We start from the raw sequence: 20,966 nt of genomic DNA, 5'->3' as shown, positions 1-20,966 counted from the left end.
GGAGACTTGAGAGCAGGGCAGACGGGTCACATGGGGACAAGGGTCTGGGAATACATGGGGGAAGCAGGAGGACTCAGGGCATGGGAGATGGGAAGCATTGGGGGACCAGGGGAGGAGTGACAAGGCGCATACGGGGGCCTGGAGAAGCACAATGACCTGAACCTGGGGACATACGAGGAGATGGGGCACGGGAGAGCAGGGAGGAAACGGGGCTGGTGTCACAGGGGGCCGGGGATGCTGGGGGCTGAAGACGGCGACACACGGGCAGCAGACACACCTCACTGCCGCTGGTCCCGTACACCTCCATGTTCATCCCTGGATTCTCCACATGGCTGAGTGGCTGCGGCATACCCTTCCTAGGCGGATCGGTCCACGTGCCCCCCCACCAGAACCGGAGCCGAATGTTCCTCGGACCCAGCAGCCACCACAGGCTCTGCCAATATGGTGGCCGCCATCACCTGCGCAGATGCTGCACTGCCTGGGTCCTGCAGAGAGCGGGTGCGTGATGAAGTGATGTCATCATGCACCCGCAGTGTCAGAGGGGAATGATAGGAGAGGGAGCGTTAGCTGACGCTCTCTCCTCCATTGCTTTGAACTCTACCGGCGTCATAGACACCAGTATAGTTCAATGCAGCGGTGGGGGAAGTTGGGTGCCCTGCCGGGCCCCTGACCTCCCAGGCACAGCGGCGACCACTGTGACAGTGGTAATTACGCTCCTGCCTCACACACACACATACTACAGATCACACACACACTACAGATCACACACACACACTACAGATCACACACACACTACAGATCACACACACTACAGATCACGCACACACTACAGATCACACACACTACAGATCACACGCACATACTACAGATCACACACATGCACACACTACAGATCACACACACACGTACACACTACAGATCACACACACATACTACAGATCACACACACTACAGATCACACACACATACTACAGATCACACACACACACACACTACAGATCACACACAAACCCAAACACACTACAGATCACACACACACACTACAGATCACACACACACACACACTACAGGTCACACACACACAGGATACCAGCTCATACACACATCTCACACTCTCCTCTCTGGTACAGGGGAGGCTGATGTAAATGTGCAGCTCCTCAGCTTCTCCTGCTTACACAGCTCCGTCCTGTCTGCACCTCCCCCCTGCTCTAGCCTTCTGTCCCGGGGCTGCAGAGCAGGAGAAGCTGTCTCACCTTGCTGACTGGAGCTGATTCCTTCCTCTCACATGCCCTGGCTGCCCCCTCCCCCTAGATACACCTCTGACTGTTGCCGTGAGGGAGAAATCTCCTGCACTGCAACATGGTGTCAGGTGCCTCGGACCTTCCGGGCCCCTGGCCCGCTGGGCCCGGTCGCAGCAGCGACTGCTGCGACCGTGGTAATTACGCCCCTGCCATTGATATAGGCCTAAAAATAGCATCACGCAGCTGCCCAGAAAAGGCACATCTATTAGATACACCAATTCTGGCGCTTTGCCTGGCTCTTTCCACTTGCCCTGTAGTGGTGGCATATGGGGTAATAAGGGGTTAATGTCACCTTGCTATTGTAAGGTGACATTAAGCCGGCTTAGTAATCCTATATTAATTAAAGGGTTAAATAAACACACACACAGGCAGAAAAAGTATTTGAATGAAATAAAACAACACACAGTTTTGACAATCTTTTTATTGTTCTGCCATTCCAAAGCGTAGCCCTTGATCTTCTGTAATAAAAATAAAATAGAAAGCGAAAGTATACTCCCTGATCCACCGTAGTCTGATATAACAAGTGTACAAGTGTTGGGGGATCCTGGCAGTGATGGATCGGAGGTTTATATATACATTCCCGGCGGCTGGGACTGGTGATATATATATATATATATATCGCCCTCACTGCAGAGTGCCCCGATAACCAGTACGTGACAGGGCAGCCTCTCCAGCGACTACTTATCCTAGGTGCAGTTCCCTGACTGACCTGAGGGTAAGGGGGTGCTTGAGAGCTGTGACTGTGTAAACTTCGTCACAGATTGGTGACAGAGGGGGGATATCTGTATCTTCCAGTCCTCTCTAGCGTGTGTTTTCCTTACAGATAACAGATACATAATAGATAATAGATAGATAGTAGATAGATAATATATAGTAGATATATGATAGATAATAGATATATAATAGATAGATAATAGATAATTAATATTTAATAGATACCGTATTTTTCGGACTACAAGACGCACTTTTTCCCCCCAAAAAAAGGGGGAAAAATTGGGGGTGCGTCTAATAGTCGCAATGCAGGCTTACCATGGCGGCAGAGGTGCGGGGATGAGGAGGCGCAGTAAGCGGGGTCCCTTTCTCTGGTGAGGTGATGCAGCAGCCCGGTAAGCAGCAGAGCGGGGTGAGTCCTGTTGTTATCGGTGGGGGCGGCCATCTTCCTGAAGCCGCGCGTGCGCAGATGAAGCGCTCTGCTTCCCGGGGCTTCAGGAAAATGGCCGCCGCGATCTCCATCTGCGCACGTGCGGCCTCCCGCGGCCAATTTCCTGAAGCCCCGGGAAGCAGAGCGCTTCATCTGCGCATGCGCGGCTTCAGGAAGATGGCCGCCCCCACCGATAACAACAGGATTCACCCGGCTCTGCTGCTTACCGGGCTGCTGCATCACCTCACCGGGGAAAAGGACCCCTCTCACGCCATACCTCTCACTGCGCCTCCTCATCCCAGCACCTCCTCATCCCAGCACCTCTGCCGGTAATCACTGCTGCAACCCTCCCATGGACACCAGGCCGTGGCATCGCCCACCTAAGCAGGAAGGGACCCTGCTCAGGTGCACGCCACACCGCATCACCCCACCTCTGCCGACACCATGCCTCCTGTGACCCTGCTCTGCCACCGCCAACCCTCAGGTAAGATACTGTACATTCGGACAATAAGACGGACCCCCATCTTATAAAAAATATTTTTTCTGCAATTTTCACCCCAAATTTGGGGTGCGTCTTATGGTCCGGTGCGTCTTATAGTCCGAAAAATAGGTATATGATAGATAATAGATCCTCCATAGACACTAAACTATGATCCTGTTCACAACATGATCAAAATTAGATAAAATAAGTACATATCTTTATTTAAGCATCAAACAGGAATATTCCGTAAATATCAGAATAGAGTATAAATACATCTCACTACAAATAACCACATATATAATTAGCAGCAGAAGTAGAGCAACTACTGCGCATGGACTAGAATAAATCAGCAACAGAGACAAAATATAGAATGTGACTTGTCCAAAAGCTGCTAATCCACATTGGTGAAGTAAGAATATAATATTATAACATAATAGCCCGTGGATTGTGGATTTGCATAGCCGCTACATATATTCCAACCCAGCGAAGCATGATCGAATATAGCCTAAATAGATCTCGCCCATATGAATAAGGGTGAGTACTATCAACAACACGCTCACGATAAAGTAAGTATATTACCTGCGGCCATTTCAGCAGGATAGCGGTCACACTAACACCTCGACGCGCGTTTCGCTGGCTCAGCAGCTTCGTCAGGAGGTAGCCCATATCATGCATGGCGTCTATTTATATAGTGGTTACCTAATTGTCTGCAGCTGTAGCGGTGCGTACCTGGCATGTTGTCGCTCAGTGATGAGCGCGGCGCTCAAGGATCACGTCTTCCGGCCACATGATCCGGTCAGCTGACCGGACCTGTTGCCAGGACAACACGATGCCTTGGTAGAGCGCCGACACCCATACCAAACAACAGCGCATGCTCGGGACGCGCACCGGCCTGCACCCATCACGGGCATCTATCAGGTAAAGAAACCCAAAAACTAACAGCATAATGACATCATCTACTCGGAGTAGAGGTGGATTCTCAGCTGTTTTAGTGCTACTATATGTTTTTGTTGCACATTTTGGATTAAAATCCCCCTTTGTCCCAAAAGCCGCCACCTGCTGTCATTGTTCTCACTTGAATCCAACTCTCATCATTCTCCCCCACTTGTGCTGATGGCCAGCAGAGCAGGGGAGAATGAGGAGAGCCGTGTTCAGCACCCGATGCCGGGGAACAGCGCTCACTGTACCGCTGCTTCCCTGGTGCCTGCCGTGTTGTATTGATGCCACACACAGACACTGACATCACTATTTTGATGTTAGTGCGAGCACCATAGGAACATTTGTAATGGCGCTCACGGTAACATCAGATAGGTGAAATGAGTTACTTGCCTGTGACCCCCCCAGGACCTTTCTGAAGGCACCGGGAACAGGAGAACTTTCTCACGCTCGCGGTGACGTCAGACAGGTCCTACGAGTTCACCGTGAGACACCGGGCAGCGGTAGCACGCGGTGCTCAGTGTCTCTGCTACATGACAGGCTGTATGGTCGCATCACGCAACCTGCCATCTAGATGTAGCAGAGCTGGGACTAACGGATCAGCAGCAACTCTGCGGAAAGGTGAGGAATACGGTTGTTCTTTATTTTAACTCTTTTGCAGATGACCAGGCCTCAGGGCTCTCCGGCGTCTCGGCCTCTTCTCATCAGTGTTGTCTTCGGTAATTTTATTTCTTCACAAGTTTAATAAGAGAAATAAAACCGACACAGTAATAGAACACTCCGCAGCCCGGGTCCAGTCGGCACATAAAGGGTTAATGACTGTTTTTGCTATGAAAATGAAATAAAGGTAATTTTTGCCAACCAGGGGTCCATCCAGCAGCTCCCATAGCAAACCAATCAGCGCGCAGCTCTCAGCCCAGCACCTGCCGCATAGATATGTAAGCTGCGCGCTGATTGGTTACCATGAGCAACCTCCGTACTAGTGCTGAGCACTGATCTATCCGGTGATGCGCTCCTAGGACTCTTTTTTTTCACCATCGCAGGGACTTTTTTTTTCCCCGGTAAACTTCTATTTTGGGTATTGGTGGAAGGATACCAGGACCGGACTAATCACCGCCGCCGCTACCGGATCAGAATCGCCTCTGTACTCACAGACCGGAGCCCGGCCTAGTATATCTGATCAACTCATCACGCCCGGTGCGGCGGCCTGTGATAGCCAGAGTCCAGGCACACAGCCCGCGGCGGGCATAGCCGGAGAGGCCTCGTCACACCGGCGGCGGGCGCAGGCGGCGACACCCGGCCGGTCAGATAAGATCAATGTGTATGAGAACTCACACACTCACACACTCACACACTCACACACTCACACACTCACACACTCACACACTCACACACTCACACACTCACTCTCTCCCTCCGTTTCCGTTCGCTCTTCTTTTTATACCCCGCCCGGCTCCCGTTGCTCCGCCCACCAGGCTGCGGCGCGCTTTTCCGCCGCCATCTTTACTGCGGGCAGCGCTTTTCTGCCTTCCTCCTTCACTCCTGCAGTAACGCGGTATCGGGTCCCGGGAGCATCGCCGCCTTTCTCGCCCGCGGAGCTGTTTTACAATCCTCTGCAGTTTTCTGGCGAAGGGAGACGGAGCAGAAGGTGGTTGCCCATAAGTAAGATGGCGCCGGTGGGCGGAGCTGTTTTTGCGCACGTCATCGGCGGAGGGATCTGGTACGTCGGCGCTGCATTGTAGGCGTGGCTCCCCGGCTTTTCTCTCCCTTTATAACCGGCATCCGCGGAGTGAACATCTCCCCGCACATCCGCAGCCCGGACCGAGCTTACCTGCGACACATCGGAGACATGCCAGGCTTCAACGACAGAGACCGCGGCCGCGACAGAGGGTGAGTGTTCCGCCGCCTGCGCGGCCTCCTACGTGACATTTTGGACTATGACGTTTTTTTTTTTTTTTTTCTGGCGGGAACCTTGTACCGTGTGTGTGTTAGTGTTACTGACGTGTTCCGTGCTCGGTCACGGCTCCGGGCGCCCCTGGCCGTTAGTGGCGGACGCTCCACCATGCGGCAGCGGAAATATACAAAATGCCGGCTCTTTGTCTGCGCTCAAAATGGCGGCGGTGCCGGGGGAGGGGCGGCACGTGCTGCATACAGGCGAGCTACCCTAATGACCGGGTGGCTCCGCACGTGCCGTATATACTGGAGGCCGCAAGGAAAGAGCAGAGCGGCTTCAGTGACCGGCGGAGACACCGAGAGCAGCGGCCCTGACGGCGGGAGGAGCCCGGGAACAGCCGGCACCACCGCGAGGGGAAGCCGGCCACGTGACTCATCACTGACGTCACCGCAGGCCTTGTGTAATCATCAGTCATCTCCGGGGAGGCTAACCCCTCACTGCCTGCACGTGGCTGATAATGGGAGCAATAGATTGTAGGCTCCTAGCCCAGTAATGGCTAACAGGGAGTAATAGCTTGTAGGCTCCTGTCCTAGTGTCATCCACCCAGTAATGGCTGATAACAGGGAGTAATAGCTTGTAGGCTCCTAGCCCAGTAATGGCTGATAACAGGGAGTAATAGCTTGTAGGCTCCTGTCCTAGTGTCATCCACCCAGTAATGGCTGATAACAGGGAGTAATAGCTTGTAGGCTCCTAGCCCAGTAATGGCTGGTAACAGGGAGTAATAGATTGCAGGCTCCTGTCCTACAGTCTCCTCCCCCAGTAATGGCTGGTAATAGATTGCAGGCTCCTGTCCTACAGTCACCTCTCCCAGTAATGGCTGGTAACAGGGAGTAATAGCTTGTAGGCTGCTGTCCTACAGTCTCCTCCCCCAGTAATGGCTGGTAACAGGGAGTAATAGATTGCAGGCTCCTGTCCTACAGTCATCCACCCAGTAATGGCTGGTAACAGGGAGTTATAGATTGTAGGCTCCTGTCCTACAGTCTCCTCTCCCAGTAATGGCTGGTAACGGAGTAATAGCTTGTAGGCTCCTGTCCTATAGTCACCTCTCCCAGTAATGGCTGGTAACAGGGAGTAATAGCTTGTAGGCTCCTGTCCTATAGTCGCCTCCCCAGTAATGGCTGATAACAGGGAGTAATAGCTTGTAGGCTCCTGTCCTACAGTCACCTCCCCCAGTAATGGCTGGTAACAGGGAGTAATAGCTTGTAGGTTCCTGTCCTATAGTCTCCTCCCCAAGTAATGGCTGATAACAGAGTAATAGCTTGTAGGCTGCTGTCCTATAGTCTCCCCCAGTAATGGCTGTAGGACGGGAGCCTACAATCTTACTCCCTGTAAAATTGTAAGCCATTACTGGTGGAGGTGACTGTAGGACAGGAGACTGCAAGCTATTACTCCCAGTTATCAGTCACCCCCCCAGTAATGGCTGATAACAGGGAGTAATACACATTCCCCTCCCCCGCTGTAGCCTGCGGTCGGTGTTACTGTCCCTTCGTCTCTGACGTCTGTTTCCCAGTATCTGCGGTCTGTTTTCCAGGAAGCGGTCTCTGTCTCGCTTTGTCTGTCTTGCCTCATCTCTGCGTCCTCCCTGTTGTCTCGCTGCCTTTTCCTGTTGCCTCTAGGAGCAGACAGCTTGTTTCCTCTATTACCTGCGGTTATCAGCCCCTGCGCTCAGGTTCTCGGGTGTGAGGTGGAGGTTCCCATGCACCCAGTGCCTGAGCCCCCCGCTCCCATATACCCTGGTAATGTCGCCCTCCTGTGATCACTCTGCAGGGTTCAGTATCTGCCCCTACAAGGTCATTAGTAAATTTTAGAGGGCCCAATACTGACGCTGCAGGTCTCCATGGTGACAGTGTTCTATTGATAAACACCCTGTTTCCCATCACTGTCTGTTCCTGCTCAGTTCTTACCCTAGCCCAATTATTTGTAGAACAGCCTCTTGTCCCTTTATCATACACCTGTGAAGTCCACAGATGACCTTCCTGGTGGTCCCCACTCCAGTGTGGGACCCCTTTCAGAGGTCAGATTAGACTGACAGGACCAATTCCCATGATCCCTTGATGACCCTGACATTTCATCTGTGTGATGGACCAGTGACACAGCTGGGGGTTTGTAGCTGTGAGTGCAGACACTGCTTGCTCACCTCTCCTGCTTCCTCAGGTTCGGTGGAGGAATGCGCTTTGGAGGGAACAGAGGACCATCAGGAAAGTTTGGGAACCCAGGTGAGAGGCTGGTGAAGAAGAAATGGAACCTGGAGCAGCTGCCAAAGTTCGAGAAGAATTTCTACCAGGAGACTCCAGAAGTGGCGCTCCGCACTCCGGTAAGTGGGGGAGGGCTGCCTGTGCTGCCATCTTGTCTCATCTGTGCCACCTACTAATCATGTGCTCTCTTCCCTGCAGCAAGAATGCGAGCAATATCGCAGGAGTAAAGAGATCACCGTCCGTGGCCACAACTGCCCCAAACCCATCCTGCAGTTCCACGAGGCCAACTTCACAGGTCTGTGCCCATATCTGCTGCTCTCCCCTTGCTCCTTTCCTCTTCTGCCGCTTGCTCTTCTTGCTCCTTTCCTCACTCTTCTCTGCCGCTCGCTCTTCTTGCTCTTTTTCTCTCTGCTGCTCGCTCTTCTTGCTCCTTTCCTCCTTTTGCTCGCTCTTCTTGCTCCTTTCCTCACTCTTCTATCGCTTGCTCTTCTTGCTCCTTTTCTCTGCTGCTCTCTCCTTCTTGCTCCTTTTCTCACTCTCGTTAGCCTCTTGCTCCTTTTCTCACTCTCCTCTTCTCCCTTACAGACAGTATCATGGAGGTGGTGAAGCGCCAGAACTTCACAGAGCCGACCCCCATCCAGAGCCAGGGCTGGCCGGTGGCCCTCAGCGGCTTGGACATGGTTGGCGTTGCAATGACTGGATCTGGGAAGACTCTGTCGGTAAGTGGGGGCTGGTGACGCTCTGGGTGGGGGGAGGTGGGTTAGTGACCCCCAGGGTCTGGGCTCTAATACATACCTCTTCTTGCCACAGTACCTGCTCCCTGGCATCGTGCACATCAACCACCAGCCATTCCTACAGAGGGGAGACGGGCCAATCGTAAGTACCTGCTGAGTAAGGGGTGCCTGTAGAGACCCCTGTCCTCCGCCTATTGTCCCTATAACCCATGTCCTCCACAGCTCCTGGTGCTGGCGCCTACCCGAGAGCTGGCACAGCAGGTGCAGCAGGTGGCGGCAGAATACGGCAGGGCGTGCCGCCTGAAGTCAACTTGCATCTATGGTGGGGCCCCCAAGGGACCACAGCTGCGTGACCTGGAGAGAGGTGAGTGTTGCCCCCATTGGGCAGGGGGGTTGGGCCGTCTGCCTCCCTGGCTAATGCCATCTGATGCCCCTCAGGTGTAGAGATCTGCATCGCCACCCCTGGCCGGCTCATTGACTTCCTGGAGGCCGGAAAGACTAACCTAAACCGCTGCACCTACCTGGTGCTGGATGAGGCTGACCGCATGCTGGACATGGGCTTCGAGCCGCAAATCCGCAAGATCGTGGACCAGATCAGGGTGAGTGAGGCCTTGGTGCACTGCCTATCGGGGGTCTGGGGCATTGCTGTGCAGATCTAACCAGTCGCTCCCTCTGCAGCCTGACAGACAGACCCTGATGTGGAGCGCCACATGGCCCAAAGAGGTGCGCCAGCTGGCAGAGGACTTCCTGAAGGACTATGTCCACATCAACATCGGTGCCCTGGAGCTGAGCGCCAACCACAACATCCTGCAGATAGTGGACGTGTGCAACGACTGCGAGAAGGACGAAAAGTGAGTGACCGCCACGTGCCAAGCAGTAATAATGCCCCATGCACACACCGCTAACCCCACCGCTTCCCCGCAGGCTCGTCCGGCTGATGGAAGAAATCATGAGTGAGAAGGAGAACAAGACCATAGTGTTCGTGGAGACAAAGCGGCGATGTGATGACCTCACCCGGAAGCTACGTAGAGACGGGTAAGCAGAACAGTGAGCGCAGCTCTGGGGGAATAACGCAAGGAGCTATAACATAGTGGGGTCTTAAGGCTGAGCCCGTACTGACCAGTGTCTTGTTCTACAGGTGGCCCGCCATGGGCATTCATGGTGACAAAAGCCAGCAGGAGCGTGACTGGGTGCTGAACGGTGAGTAGCCAGCTGCTCTTTCTGGGAGTAGTGGGCCTGTTTTTTTTTTTTTTTTTTTTTTTTTTTTTGTTTTCTCTTGGTAGGGTGGGGGTTCCACTGCCTTTTCCATGGTGGGGTCCTTTCAACTGATTCTGAGGGTGGAGTGGGGGTCTCAATGGCGCTCTTCTCTCTCCTGGGGTTTTGCCTGTACTTCTGGCTCCTCATGGTTTCCCTCTTATTCTTTGCAGAGTTTAAGCACGGCAAGTCCCCCATCCTCATTGCCACAGACGTTGCTTCCCGAGGCCTAGGTCAGTATAGCGCCCCCTGTGGTGTCACATGCTCTGCACAGTTCCTCGTGTACCATTACTTTTTTTTTTCCTTAAAGAAAGTGTCGTCTGCTTTCTTTAACCTGTGAATTCTTGAGTTTTGTTTCTCACAAGGTGCGGTCTTATGGCATGGCTAGGCATGACAACCGGAGGACTCGAGGGGGACGGAGGATAGATCGGCTGGCTGCCCCAGTCGAGTAGAAAGGTGGATAAATTGCCGCTCATCGTGTGCCAGTAATCTTCAAAAGGCAGAGACTGTAAATAAGCCGCCATCCCATGCTCTCCGCTGTTCAGCGCTGTTTCTCGTCCGCGATGAGGCGCATTTCAGCGAGGATGGCGCCACGATCCGCCGGGGGGAGAGCCGTTTCCTTTTGGTGATGTTTTTGTTTCTCGGTTCTAAGCCTTTTGTAGACACGATTGGTGAGTGCTGGCACATGTAGTTCACCATCCTCCCTCGCCTGTAGCGTAGTCGTCATGTCCAGACCTGCCTGGGGCAAGGTATTTCTCAAGTGAACCCTGGCTTCTTGGGAGCTCTTGCCGAGACATGTGCACCTCCAAAAAAACGAAAAGTTTCCTGTAATAATCCCTGATATTACTGACCTGAGGGGAGTCGTGGTGGTTGGGTCTTGGCAAGAGGGCAAGCTTCTGATGAGTGAGGCTGCCGCCACGTTTGGTGGCTGTCCGCCTGCGAAGAAGCTGTCAGACATCACTTGATATTGGTTAGGGGAGTCGGGTAAGGAGTGTCGGGTGATGCTGCACAGTGTACGTGTCCTTCCGTAACGTTTCTTCCTTCCAGCCCTCTCCTCCTCTCTCCCATGCCCCCTCTAACTTGTGTTTCTGGTCTGGCTGTTGTGGTGGTCTTGCTCCTTCCCATCCGCCACATTGCGGCACTTTACAGATGTCGAAGACGTGAAATTTGTCATCAATTATGACTACCCCAACTCCTCTGAGGACTACATCCACCGCATTGGCAGGACAGCCCGCAGCAGCAAGACTGGCACAGCCTACACTTTCTTTACCCCCAACAACATGAAACAAGTCAACGACCTGATCTCTGTGCTCCGTGAAGCCAACCAGACCATCAACCCCAAGCTGCTGCAGCTGGTGGAAGACAGAGGTAAGGCCAGAGCTCAATGTTGACGGCAGTGCTGGACCTCTATGTCCAGGTCTATCCTCCACACACTTCCACACCAGTAGTGTGGAGATGACCTTGTGGGTTCCCCTCTGGTGGACTCTGACTGTCCATCTCGAGGGTCCCACTTTGCTCTGGGGGATCTAACCAGCAATCTCAGTCCCTTCTGCTCTGGGGATCTGAGCATCTGTCTTCGGGGTCCCCTTTGCTCTGGGGGATTTGACAGCAGTCTCGGGGTGCTCTTTGCTCTGGGGATCTTACCAGCCGTCTCGGGGTCCCCCTTTGCTCCAGGGTGTTAACCATCTCTTGCTTCCTCCGCAGGACGCTTCAGAGGCAGAGGAGGAATGAACGACCGTCGTGACCGCTTTTCTTCAGGCAAGAGGGGCTGGGGGGACAGGGACAACTACAACCGAGGGTTCGGTGCCAAGAGAGACTTCGGAAACAAACCCCAGAACGGCTTTGGGGCACAGTCATATAACGGAAACTCCTACATGTACGGCGCAGCAGCATACCAGCAGAACGGCACCTACCAGAATGGCTACGACGCCACCCAACAGTACGCAGCCGCCATGCAGAATGGCATGGCCCAGCAAGCATACGCCTACCCGACCACAGCAACGGCCACTGCAGCCGCTCCCTCCATGCTGGGATATGCCATGGCGGGGGCCTACCCTCAGTGAGGCGCCGCAGGCTCCACTTTGGTTTTTAATTTCTTGGTTTTCATACTTGCTCAGTAAATATATATTTTTTTTTTTTTTGGACAGGCAGTTATTTAAGTCTGTGCAGGACCCCGGAGGAGGCACCGTTGCCCCCCGTAGTGCACTTTTCACTATTTAAGTTGACTGTTTCTTGACATTCCTGAAGACGTTTTAGTTTATTTTCTTTTTTGTACTAGAAGATGCGGCTGGTGGTTCACGTCATGTATCGTGAGTGACGTTCTGTCCGGGGGCAGCGCATGGCCCTCAATAAAGACCATTCAACTCGGCCTGTGGCTCCTGTACTCATTCTGTGAGGGTCCCTATAATCCAACTGAGGGAAGGGGCACAGATGTGGTTAGAGGAGATGGGAGCACATGAGCCAAGAATTTAGACCTCCACTCTCTCACTGCTACCAAATGGTGATGTTATGGTCCCTCTGCATTAATCTTTGGGGGTCTCTGCCCCTTGTAGCTCAGTCTGCCCTTTACTGTGGGGTCTCCACACCTGGACCACCTCAGTCTACCACTTCCTTACAGCTTAATGGTTTCAAAGTTTAAAGGAAGACAAATCCAGAGTTCAACCCATATCTGAACGTGTTCACCCATTGGAGGCAAACCCCCTGGCCCACACTAATGGCTTCTTAGTTTGTTCCCTTATCTACATCAATCACTAACTTGGTGGTCTGGTATTAAGAAGGTCCAACATGCATCAGATAAGACAACAGTATACATCAGACATCGAGACTCCAGTATATACAGAAGACGCTGAGACTCCAGGATATACAGCACACAGGAGACACTGAGACTCCAGTATACACAGGAGACGCTGATACTCCAGTATATACATCACATAGACACCAAGACTGCTGTATACACAGCACACAGGAGACGCCGATACTCCAGTATATACAGCACACAAAGGACACGGAGACTCCAGTATATAGACCTGATAGAACTCTTCTGTGCCATCCCTCAGAAGGAAAGATCCTTTCGATGATCCGGCATCCACATCCTGGGACAAAGCCCCAATGGGGTCAGTGATGATAATGTGTGCAAAACTGTAAAGCGCTGCGGAATATGTTAGCGCTATATAAAAATAAAGATTATTATTATTAAAGCCCTGAAGTTAGACAAGGCTGTCCCTTCTCTTTGAGGACATGGTGGTGTTGAAGGATCCATTAGATAAGAGCTGATTTTTTTTTTTTTTTTTTTTTTATGGGATCCTGGGAAGCTTCAAGGGGCAGTTTAAGACCGGCGATGGCAGCAACCTGCACAGCTAGGTCGTCTTAGATTCCCTTCAGGGTCAGCATGTATGGGTATTTTCAGACCACCAGGTAGTGGCCTATCTAAACCATCGAGGTGGAACCAGATCTCATCCCTTGATGGATATTACAGCACAGATTTTCCGGATGAGAGACCAATTTCCTTAATGTCGGCGCTCCTCATACAGGAGGTAGAGAACTACAAGGCAGACTTCTTGAGCCAGACCTAGTGAAAACAGGGCAAATGGGTTCTAAAACTGTCCATATTCAGCCAGATTGTAGAGATGTGGGGTCTCCTGGTCATAGATCTGTCAAAAACCAGAACAAAAAGGTAGAGACGTTTTGCTCGATAGATCCCAGAGGGAACCCTCAGGCTCTAGATCCCATTGAATCAGTCTCTGGCTTATACTTACCCCCCCGGTCATCCTGATCCACACGGTCCTGAGGAAAATCAGGACAGCGCAAGAGTAAAGGTACCGTCACACTAGACGATATCGCTAGTGATCCGTGACGTTGCAGCGTCCTCGCTAGCGATATCGTCCAGTGTGACAGGCAGCAGCGATCAGGCCCCTGCTGTGCTGTCGCTGGTCGGGGAAGAAAGTCCAGAACTTTATTTCGTCGCTGGACTCCCCGCAGACATCGCTGAATCGGCGTGTGTGACACCGATTCAGCGATGTCTTCGCTGGTAACCAGGGTAAACCGGGTTACTAAGCGCAGGGCCGCGCTTAGTAACCCGATGTTTACCCTGGTTACCATCCTAAAAGTAAAAAAACAAACGCTACATACTTACCTACCGCTGTCTGTCCTCGGCGCTCTGCTTCTCTGGTCTGGCTGTGAGCACAGCGGCCGGAAAGCAGAGCGGTGACGTCACCGCTCTGCTTTCCGGCTGCCCGGCGCTCACAGCCAGACCAGAGAAGCAGAGCGCCGGGGACAGACAGCGGTAGGTAAGTATGTATCGTTTGTTTTTTTTTACTTTTAGGATGGTAAACATCGGGTTACTAAGCGCGGTCCTCCGCCTAGTTACCCGATGTTTACCCTGGTTACCGGGGATCGTTGGTCGCTGGAGAGCTGTCTGTGTGACAGCTCTCCAGCGACCAAACAGCGACGCTGCAGCGATCTGGATCGTTGTCGGTATCGCTTCAGCGTCGCTAAGTGTGACGGTACCTTTATCCTGATAGCCCCTTCTGGCCAAAAAGGACTTTGTTCTCCTGGCTGAGGATGTCCACCAACCGTTCGGTACTACCGGATGTCCTGGATCTTCTCTCCCAAGGGCCAGTATATCATCCTCGGGCAGCGAGATTACATTTGACAGCGTGGAATGACAATTTGAGAGGATGCTTTTGAGGGACAGATTTTCCCCAAATTTGGCTTCTACCCTACTCCAAAGTAGAAACCCATCACTACTAGGGCTTATGGGAAAACATGGAATAAATTCCTGTCCACCTCAGTGCAGGCATATAACACTGAGGACAGAGAATGAACTTCAATCCAATATTGCAGCCAGCGGGTAAGGAAAGGGTGAATCAAACACCCCAAAACCCCACCTCCATGGCTGAAGATTGTTCCCTCCAAATTCAGGTGACAGTGTCCCTTTAACAAAGGTAGCGTCTCGCTTCCATAGGCGCCAAGAAGTAGTCCTCCCTTCGTTTTTCTCCAACCCCAAGAACGCAAAGGGGGAAATTTCCATATCGTAAGAAGGTGTGTAGTCCAATACCTATCGGCCACCCAGGGGTGTAGGAAGGATTGGGCTCTGTGTTTTCATTGGCCCAGAAAAGGCTCAAGGCCTCAAAAAGCACCTTGGCTATGTGGATAAGGGATACGATCTCATTGGCCTACTTGTCCAGTGGGAATGTCGCTTCAGAGGGATTGAAATCATTCTATGAGAGCAGTGGGAACCTCCTGGGCAGAGAAGTCGGAGGTCTCCATAGAACAGATCTGTAATGCGGCCACTTGGTCATCTCTTCCTACTGGCTGGACCTAGCCTCTTCCTCTGATCTCACCTTTGGGAGAAGGGTCTACAGGCTGCAGTCCCTCCCTAAGATACGATTTTCTGCAATTCTCTCTGTGGTGCTGGCATAGCAGGAATCATGATTATGAACGGCGGCCACAAGCCAGTGTTCACAGGAGTACTGTAATGACAAAGCAGATCTCTGGCTGTCATGACAACCCTTCGGCTCCCTGGGAAAATTATAAAATACATACAGACCTCACCATAAAGGGGACAAATCACTTTCATATTGAAATTATGGGAGTAATTAAAGAGATGACACTTCAACTCCAATTGAAGTAGGGACTGTGATGAGGGAACAGCCGCCATCTTGGAACAGGCATGCTATCAGATTGGCGTGACTCCATTTTGTCTCCTGGACACAGGAGTGCTCCTGGACCCCCACCTTTGCTAATGAATAGAGTTCCTATTAGTATGCTAACGGGCTGAGCTCAGGGTAAACTGTAGACGGTAGTTCAAAGCCCCATGAGGAAACCACGCCACCAGGGGGCTTGGAAATGCTTGGGGGCTTAATTAAAACACGCATGCCAAGTGGCCACTGGATACACATCTATTATGGCAGCCCAGCCAAACCGTCTCCAACATGGAATTGTGAATTATGGACGCATCGTCCGAGGTACAGGCTCATAAAAAATATTCTCCTTACCCTAAAGAAATGGTGCATCTAATAGTGCGATTCCCGTGGCGGTGGGAGGTCTGAAACCCGAGATATAGGGATCAGCCTCCCACAGGGACCGAATGGGTCCAGGTTTGATCCCAGTACGACCGGCAGAACAAACCACAGGCGCTGGTACTGCCCGTGTGCTGATCCGATCATCCTGAGAGAAGTTATCCCATTTATTAGATATTGGAATAAATCTTGCAGGGAGACAGAGGGGGTGGAGATTGCTAAGCCCACCCAGCTGCAGGCAGGGGGGCTCAGCCAGGTACAAGAAGAAGCTGAGGTCACTGGGAGGGTCTCACTCCACAGAAGAAGATGATGATGATGACATCTTAGGGAACAGGGTATGCCAGCCAGAGGGGAGCAAGCACATGCTTTCTGGGGGCTGCCCGGCAACTAAGTTTTTGGACCTGCGGAATGCTATGCCCCCGGCTTCCACAAGCGACCTTCGACCTGGTAAATTGACCTCCAGCTTTATACCTTTAAGCCTTGTATTATTGTTGTTATATTGTACTCTGACTGTAACTCTTGATATATTGTGATTGTATATTTCTTGTAATTATCTAGTGCGCCCTTAAGGCAATTAAATCATAAATTAATTTTGGGCTGATCCTTTTACTCTGATTGCGAATCTTAGAATACCCAGGGTGGGTAACAGGGCAGTCTCCCCGGCGGCCATTTGCTCTAGGTGCAGTCCCTTTACTGGCCTGAGAGACAAAGGGGGCGCCGGAGAGCTGTGCCTGTGTAGTGACGTCACGGATTGGTGACGTGGTAGGAAGGGGTAATCCTTCACAGTGGTGGCAGCGTACGTGGGATCAGAGTAATAGTGTGCGTGGGACCCCTACTCCCAGACACTAAAGACTACCAGTGGTAACTTTCACTGCTGGGGTCTTAAGGTCAGCCCAGCACTAGACGGTCAGAGTGTAGATATAATAAGTTGTGTGCAAGGTCAGGGGTACAGCTGTGTCAGTAACCAGAGGTTTCAAAGATGGCGGAGGGCACCAGGAGTGCAGTGAGGGCGCAGGCCAGTGCTATGGCTTATGAGGTGGTGGTGGACGGTACTGTTCCAGGCGAGGGGGAGCTCAGCCCAGACTCCCCAAGGAGCCAGCCACCCGTGCTTAGTCCGGCAAGGGACTACCCACCACCTACCCGCCCCAGCCTGTCCACATCAGCGGCCCTTGTTGCAGCGGCAGTAGCACGTCTCGAGGCGGGTAATGAAGACGCCTATATGAGACTCATGGCAGCTGCAGAGAAAGCAGCGGAGGCCGAGCGTGCAGAACGCCGTGAGGCAGCGGAGCGGGCAGAGAGAGCTGCTGAGCGGGCAGCGGCAGAGAGAGCAGCGGAGCGCCAGCACCGACTGGAGATGGCTCAACGCGGGCTCCCGCTGGACGCCCCAGCACCGCCAGAGTCCAGGGTTTCCAAAGTCCGGGCCGAGGACTTCCCTCTGCTTGAGAAGGATGGAGACCTGGATTCCTTCTTGCTGGCCTTTGAAAGGACCTGCCTTCAACACCATCTGGCCCCGGATCAGTGGGCAAGATACCTGACCCCCCGTTTGAGGGGTAAGTCCCTGGAAGTTTTGGGGGACTTACCTGCCGGGGCGGAGCAGGACTACAGCAGCATCAAGCGGGCGCTGATCCAGCACTACAACCTCACCCCAGAGTCCTACCGCAAGAAGTTCCGGAGCCTGCAGCGGGGCCCAAAGGACACCTGGACCGACCACATGCGGGCGTTGCTGAGAGCTGCAGAGCACTGGACCTCGGGTCTAGCGCTCACCACCCGCCAGGAGGTCCAGGAACTGTTCGTCATGGAGCAGTTCTTGTGGAACTGCCCAGAGGACCTCCAGCAGTTCCTCCGTGACCGGAAACCGAAGGGGGCTTCTGCTACAGCCGCCCTGGCAGATGAGTATGCCAATAACAGGGCGCCTGAGCCGAAGAAGCCTGCCAGCAGCACCTGGAGAGGGGGTAAGCCCAATCCTGCCCCTGTTTCCCCAGCCCCCAGAGTGCAAGGGGTGTACCCCCCTGCTGCCCTCTCCAGGCCAGGCGCAGAACCTAGACGTTGTCATCACTGCAACCAGCTGGGGCACTTCAAGACAGCATGTCCCCAGCGTCTTAAGGCCCCATCCATGTCCCCGAAACCGTCCACTGTTTTATGTGTGGGAGGGGGTGGTGGGAGGTCCCTGGACAATTACCAACCCGTCACTATCGGCCGCTCAGCGGTCATGGGACTGCGGGACACAGGCGCTGAACGAACCCTAGTACGTCCTGAGGTGGTGTCCCCTCAAGACTTGGTACCGGGGAAAACCCTTTCCGTCTCCGGAATTGGAGGCGTGGAACCGGCGCTGCCTGTCGCAAAGGTGTTTTTGGACTGGGGCGCCGGGAGGGGAATGCGGGAGGTGGGAGTAACGTCAAATATTCCTGCTAATGTATTACTTGGGACCGATTTGGGGCGGCTAGTGTCTCAGTATGTGGCCACTGAACCCCCAAGTTCGGCTCCCCAAGAATGTCATGACTCTACTGTGAATGTTGATGTGTTGAATGTGCCTCCAACAGTGGGGGAGGGAGTGAAACCTGAGGGTACTCCATACACTGACACCACACACACGGGGCTCACGGGGAGGACAGGTGAGGAGACTGTAGGGGAGAGCTCAGAGGTGGAGGGAGGGGCTGCTACGGGCAGTGTAGGGCCCCTAAGTGAATCCAGCCTGCTGAGTCTAGGGCCCCTGCAGGAAGAGGAACAGGCCATGGGGGGAGGAGGCGTCCCGGGAGAGGAGCCACCAGGTAAGACCCCAGGGCAGGAGTTCCCCACCCCCGGGATGTCAGGAGGGCAGGAAAGTCTGCCTGACCCGGCGACTTGGTCAGGGGCCGGGGGGAAGCAGGTGCTACCCATGGGCACAGCGGTCGTGGCCGCTGTCACCCGGAGTGGGAGCGCCGGAGCCCAAGGAGCCTTGCAGAGGTCCGACGGCTTCCCCCTCTCTGACCAAGTGGCTGCCGAGTCAGACAGCGGCCAGGAGACAGATCCCGGGGAGCTGACAGCGGATGTGGCGGTGTCGTCCATTCTCGCCACATCGAGTCAGGGATTTCAGGCAGCGTTGGAAGCCGACGCTAGCCTGAAAGCTCTCAAGGAGCAGGCGGCACAGCCTCCTGGGGAGTCAGACCGCGAGCGGGTGGTCTGGGACCAGGGACGGCTGTACCGGGTATCGGTCCAGCAGGGTTCACCGGAGGCGTGGCCCAGGGACCGACAGTTAGTGGTACCCTATCCGTTCAGGGCGGAATTGTTGCGGATAGCCCACGAGATTCCCATGGCCGGACACCTAGGGATCGCTAAGACCAGGGCCAGGCTAGCGCAGCATTTCTACTGGCCTGGAATGAGGACCGAGGTAATTGCCTACTGCCGTTCGTGTGACACCTGCCAGAGGGTGGGGAAGGCGGGGCGGCGCCCCAAAGCCCCACTGGTAACTCTGCCCATCATTGAAGAGCCTTTCTCGAGGGTGGCTGTGGATCTCATTGGACCTCTGTCCACTCCCAGTCGCTCCGGGAAATGCTTCATATTAACGGTAGTGGACTATGCCACTCGGTACCCGGAGGCGGTCGCTTTGTCATCCATTCGGGCTGACAAAGTGGCCACTGCCTTACTGGAGATCTTCTCCAGAGTGGGGTTTCCCCAGGAAATGCTCACCGACCGAGGGACCCAGTTCATGTCCCAGCTGATGGAGTCTCTCTGTAAGCAGATCCAGGTGCAACATCTGGTAGCCAGCCCGTATCACCCACAGACCAATGGCCTGTGTGAGCGGTTCAACGGCACCTTAAAGCAGATGCTTAAGATGTTGGTCGACTCCCACGGGAGAGATTGGGAGCGGTATCTCCCACACCTTCTATTTGCCTACCGGGAGGTTCCACAGGCCTCAACGGGGTTCTCCCCCTTTGAGCTCCTGTATGGGCGACGTGTACGGGGGCCCCTTGCTCTGGTGAAGGAAGCGTGGGAAGGAGATTTGGCCACCCCTGGAGTGTCGGCCATTGAGTATGTTGTGCGCTTCCGGGACAGAATGACGGCCTTGACGCAGCTGGTGCATGACAATATGGCCCAGGCCCAAGCTGACCAGAAGCGGTGGTACGACCAGAATGCTTGTGAGAGGACCTACCAGGTGGGTCAAAAGGTGTGGGTACTGGTCCCCGTCCCACAAAACAAGCTTCAGGCAGCCTGGGAGGGTCCATACCTCGTGCACCAGCAGCTCAACGCCGTCACCTATCTGGTCACCCTGGACCACGCCCGTGGAAGGAGGAAGGCCTTCCACGTGAACATGATGAAAGCACATCATGAGCGGGAGGCTTGTGCCCACCCAGTGTGCAACCTCCCGGAGGAAGGGGAGGTAGAAACCCTCCTGGATCTGCTTACCCAAGTCAAGGCGGGTGGATCCATCGAGGATGTGGAGGTTGGCCACCAGCTTTCGGAGGACCAACGTTCCCAGCTGGGGGTCACCCTACACCCCTTTCGGGAGCTGTTTAGCAGCCTGCCCGGAAGGACTGAGGCAGCCGTCCACGATGTGGACACCGGCAATCACCCCCCGATCCGGCGTTCAGCATATCGGGTCTCTCTCGAGGTGCAGCAGCACATGCGCCAAGAGATAGACGAGATGCTGAAGCTGGGGGTGATCCAAGCATCCAACAGCGCGTGGGCTTCGCCGGTAGTCCTCGTCCCTAAAAAGGACCGGACTACGCGGTTCTGCGTGGACTACCGGGGGCTCAACGCTGTGACGGTCACCGATGCGTACCCAATGCCGCGCATCGATGACCTGCTCGATCAGCTGGCCGGGGCCAAGTACCTGACCATCATGGATCTGAGCAGGGGATATTGGCAGATTCCCCTGACCCCTAAGGCACGGGAACGCTCTGCCTTTATCACCCCATTTGGACTGTACGAGTCCACGGTGATGCCCTTCGGCATGAAGAATGCCCCTGCCAC

General features: G+C 53.8%; 1 protein-coding gene and 1 non-coding gene across 2 annotated transcripts; one reads left to right on the top strand and one right to left on the bottom strand.

Moving 5' to 3' along the window:
• The first annotated feature begins 4,824 nt into the window (after positions 1 to 4,824).
• On the top strand, positions 4,825 to 12,364 carry DDX5 (DEAD-box helicase 5). Its single transcript, XM_069749150.1, has 13 exons — positions 4,825 to 5,749; positions 7,968 to 8,127; positions 8,207 to 8,303; positions 8,594 to 8,727; positions 8,819 to 8,884; positions 8,965 to 9,106; positions 9,181 to 9,341; positions 9,421 to 9,593; positions 9,667 to 9,777; positions 9,881 to 9,942; positions 10,170 to 10,229; positions 11,146 to 11,364; positions 11,701 to 12,364. The coding sequence occupies exons 1-13, from the start codon at positions 5,709 to 5,711 to the stop codon at positions 12,057 to 12,059; spliced, it is 1,785 nt and encodes a 594-aa protein (XP_069605251.1). The 5' UTR covers positions 4,825 to 5,708; the 3' UTR covers positions 12,060 to 12,364.
• Positions 4,985 to 5,301, bottom strand: LOC138668352 (small Cajal body-specific RNA 2). Its single transcript, XR_011319178.1, has one exon. It is a non-coding gene; the product is annotated as a small Cajal body-specific RNA 2 (non-coding RNA).
• Positions 12,365 to 20,966: the final 8,602 nt, after the last annotated feature.

The sequence above is a fragment of the Ranitomeya imitator genome, chromosome 2 (genome assembly GCF_032444005.1).
Source record: "Ranitomeya imitator isolate aRanImi1 chromosome 2, aRanImi1.pri, whole genome shotgun sequence".
In the NCBI taxonomy this organism is placed as follows: Eukaryota; Metazoa; Chordata; class Amphibia; order Anura; family Dendrobatidae; genus Ranitomeya; species Ranitomeya imitator.
Note: the sequence above shows the minus strand (reverse complement) of the source record. Positions and strands in the feature narration are given on the sequence as shown.

Bases quoted from the DNA above. Each gene is read 5' to 3' on its own strand.
- DDX5 (XM_069749150.1), top strand. From the start codon at position 5,709: ATGCCAGGCTTCAACGACAGAGACCGCGGCCGCGACAGAGG. The intron at 9,594-9,666 runs GTGAGTGACCGC...GCTTCCCCGCAG, and splicing joins GACTGCGAGAAGGACGAAAA to GCTCGTCCGGCTGATGGAAG. The intron at 11,365-11,700 runs GTAAGGCCAGAG...CTTCCTCCGCAG, and splicing joins GCAGCTGGTGGAAGACAGAG to GACGCTTCAGAGGCAGAGGA.